This window comes from Peromyscus eremicus, chromosome 20 (genome assembly GCF_949786415.1).
Source record: "Peromyscus eremicus chromosome 20, PerEre_H2_v1, whole genome shotgun sequence".
NCBI lineage: Eukaryota > Metazoa > Chordata > Mammalia > Rodentia > Cricetidae > Peromyscus > Peromyscus eremicus.
Genome location: NC_081436.1, coordinates 23,705,178 through 23,709,209, shown reverse-complemented (window position 1 = coordinate 23,709,209; position 4,032 = coordinate 23,705,178). Strand labels below are relative to the sequence as shown.

General features: G+C 57.7%; 1 protein-coding gene across 1 annotated transcript; it reads right to left on the bottom strand.

Annotated features, from left to right (window-relative positions):
- Window positions 1–251: 251 nt before the first annotated feature.
- Kcnj4 (potassium inwardly rectifying channel subfamily J member 4) lies at window positions 252–1,613 on the bottom strand. The gene has a single exon (XM_059247484.1). It carries the CDS (start codon window positions 1,584–1,586, stop codon window positions 252–254), a length of 1,335 nt encoding a protein of 444 aa, XP_059103467.1. The 5' UTR covers window positions 1,587–1,613.
- Window positions 1,614–4,032: the final 2,419 nt, after the last annotated feature.

Here is a 4,032-nt window from a genome sequence, read left to right as displayed (position 1 = left end):
GTCCGGGGACCCAGAGCCACCTATGGGGAGGTGCCGGGGGCAGGGCTCAGGCCCGCAGGGCTGAGTACCTGGGTCCTTCCCAGTCCTGGGCTCTGCAGTCAACAGGAAGGGATCTCCCAGTCTCTGAAGCCCCACCTTCCTCCAGCTCCACGGAGCCAGGTTCAACTCTGTCCTGAGAGCGGGAGGCTGGTCCTGGCACCCCGGCCCTGGCAGAGGCTCTTGCAGGAATAGAGGAGGGCAGGGTCTGGAGGTCAGATGGCAGACTCCCTGCGGTAGGAAATATTGTCCAGCGGGAGGGTGGCTTGCATGCGCTCCAGATCCAGATGGCTACCAAACTCAAGCATCCGAATGATGCCTGCCTCCTCTTTGGAACCCGCCTCCAGGCCCAAGCCTGCAGCCACGGCTGCTGCAGCAGCCGCTTCCTCTTCCATTTCCTCTTCCTCCTGGCTCATGAGGGCCAGCTCATTTTCATAGCAGAAGGCACTGGGAGGGGGCGGCGGGGCGGGCAGCACCGTAATCTTGCTCTCCTGCAGCTCACGGGCCGAGCAGCAGGGCGTGCCAGCCACCTCATAGGTCTTGTGGAACCGTGAGTAGTCCACCTTGTAGTGGCTCTTCTCCTCAAAGACCACGGGCTCGAACCGGTGACCCCACAGGATCTCACTGGCCAGGTAGGAGCTGCGGGCCTGCGTGGTCATAGCCGTGGCCTCCACCATGCCCTCCAGGATGACCACAATCTCGAAGTCTTCCGACTCCAACTCCTCCTTGCCCATGCCGTACAGCGGACTGTCCTCATCGATTTCATGCACGATGATGATGGGGGACACCAAGAAGATGCGGTCCAGGCCTATGTCATAGCCCACGTTGAGGTCCCGCTGGTCCAGAGGCAGGTACTCACCCTCTTGGGTCATGTAGGGCTTGATGAGCTGAGCGCGGACGTGGGCCTCCACAATGTGGCTCTTGCGCAGGTTGCCCACGCGCCACATCAGGCAGAGCTTGCCGTCACGCACCGAGATGACCGCGTGGTGGCTGAACAGCAGCGTCTGTGCCCTCTTCTTGGGCCGTGCCATCTTGGCCATGATAGTGCCGATCATGAAGGAGTCGATGACACAGCCCACGATGGACTGGACCACCACCGCGATGACGGCCAGCGGGCACTCCTCCGTCACACACCGGAACCCGTAGCCGATGGTCGTCTGGGTCTCCACCGAGAACAGGAAGGCTCCCAAAAAGCCGTTCACATGCATGATGCAGGGTTTGGGGGCCGTCGGGGCTGCCCCGCCATTGCCCCCCGGGCCTCCTGCAGCAGGCACCGAGGGGCTGGCCTCCAGGTCACCGTGGAAGAAGGCAATGCACCAGAAGAGGAGGCCGAAGAAGAGCCAGGAGACGAGGAAGGCCGCGGAAAAGATCATGAGCATGTAGCGCCAGCGCGTGTCCACACAGGTGGTGAAGATGTCCGCCATGTAACGCTGGGACTTGTTGCTCAGGTTGGCGAAGTAGACGTTGCACTGGCCGTTCTTCTTGACAAAGCGGTTGCGGCGTTTCCGCCGGGGCACATGGGCCTGCCCGTTACGGCTGTGTCCGTGCATGACCTGAGGCCGGCGTGGTCACCTGGGGAGATGCAGGGCCTGTGGAGCACAAGGGACAGGTGAGGTGCTGGCTAGCAAGGGGCTACGGCCGAGACTACCAGACTCTCAGGACCAGAGAAGTCTACACAGGACCGACCTCAAGACTTCCTTTGACGCTCAGGGGGGTGTGGCAGAGGGTCATTACGGAAAACTAAGTCAAGCTTGTGTCTCTGAGGCTGATCCAACCCCCCCTGGACTGGGGTTTGCCCAACGAAGAATAGGATCCAGGTCCTAATCCCAGCTGCTCAATGTGGCCCTTCCAGCTTGCTGCTGTTCTGGAAGCTTCTATATCTGTATCTTTTCTTTTTTCTGGTTTTGAGGCAGGGTCTTGACCATGTTGCCTTGGCTAACCTGGAACTCATTATGTAGACCAGGCTGGCCTCAAGCTCAGAGATCTGCCTGCCTCTGCCTCCCAAATGTGGAAGCAAACTGGTGTACCACTACACTCACCCTTCACTTCCACTTATTATTATTACCATCATCATTATTACTCGTGGGAGGGGGGAACACTTGCCACGGTGTGTGTCAGAGACAGAGGACAACTTCCAGGAGTCAGCTCCCTTTTTTCCGCCGTGGGTTCCATGGCTCAAACTCAGTCTGTCAGGCTTGTACAGCAAGCTAGGCCATCTTGCCAAGCTCTTTTTATTTTTGGTGGTGCCAGGGTTGGAACCCAGGGCCTTGGGCACATCGAGCAAGCTCTCTACCACTAAGCCACACTCCCGTCCTGATGCTCATCTTGACTCTGTGTCCTGCATGCCTGGAGTTTGACACCCATTTGCCTCCCAGCATGTAGCCTCTGCATCGGCCACCTAGAGTTACTGGTTTATTCTAATTCATTACATTTCAGCTCTTCATCTGAATTGGTTTCGCAAACGCTCAGAGCTCCCTGTGGCTAACAGTTACCATGGGGTGAGTGTCCCCAGACAGTGCCATTGATCCCCAGATTCCTGTCCTGTCCCCAGACTTGCTGGGAGCAGGACAGGGGCTGACAGAGTATCCAGTGTGCTGGTCAAGACGGAAGAAGGGAGAGCCTGGCACTTCTGTCCCTGTATGGGTACATGCAGCGGGCTGAAAGAGGAAGAGTGGCCTGCTGGGAAGACAGTGGCTCCAGGTCAGGAGGCATCACCTTCCAGGAGCTCCGGGATGAAGATTGGGTAGAGATGAGGCAGTTACCGCTCTTTCCTCCTACCCACCTCCGACCACTCCGTGTCCTTCCTCCAAGCCTCGGTGTCCTCATCTGCAAACTGAGGACTGAAAGCCCTACCTTACGAGACCCTGGAAGACAAAGCCACCACCCTGCTGCTCCCCACTTGCTGGGCGTCTGTGAGAGGCAGGCGGGCCTGACCGTGGTTGCCAGCTGTTCCAGCAGAGGCTTGTCACGCCCACGTGGTGTGCCCACCAGCTGGACCCACACAGAGGGCACACTCTTTTCTGTGCTCCCTGCCACTGAGGTCTGAGCGCAGGTGCTGCTGGTACAGTCTCGGACCCGAGGCCGGCAGGGCCAGGACCCAGCCTGGGTTCCCGATAACATCTTGGCCTAGAATTATATAAGTCTGGAAGCTTCTATTTTCTGTTCTATTCTTCCTGGTCTAATTGTGCATCTGTGGCAATGTTTACACACTTCCCTGGTTCAGGACAACTTGGTTGCCGCAGCAACCGGTGCGCGCCAATGCTATAATTTAGATATCAACAGCCCTTTCCCCTGCCTCTTTCTCCAGAGTCTCCCTCCCCCGGCTACCCTATCCAACCCTGCTTCTCTCCCCCACCCCACCCCAAGGGGCTTCCTCGGTCAAAGTCCCAGACCTGCCATGTGATTTGGTTGGACCTTAGCTTCCTGACCTGGAACATGGGACTTCTGGGGTAGGAGCTGGAATTCAAGACTGGCCCTTCAAAACATTCAGTAGCGGGGGTTCCCTTGCTACTGAACGGCCCCCAACTCCTTCATCTGCACCAAAGACACAGTTAGGGAACACAGGGAGTCACGTTCAAGACCATTGTTTTATAGCTGAGGCCAAGGAGGCCCAGGCATGGAAAGGAGCCACTGAGGGTCTCAGAATGACGCAGGCGGGACTGCCCTGACCAGGTTGTTCACACCCTCCCTGATATTTGGAAAGACAGGCCTTCGGCTCTTCGTCCCTTCTCTCTGGAGGACTGAAGGCAGGAAAAAGTGGGTACTAACCCCACCATGACAGGCTCTGAAGCATAGCTTGAACCTCTGCAAGAGAGGCGGAGGACAAGAAGTGACATCTGGGCCATTTTGATGAATGAATGCCACTAGGTGTCCAAGGAGGGCCTGCCTCCCACGGTACCAAGGACAGGACCCTCTGACTCTGCTGGTAGGACCAGCTCACTTGTGCTTTGGAGATGGTTCACTGTGGGGTCCCTTCTCACAAGGGGGTCTGGGGTG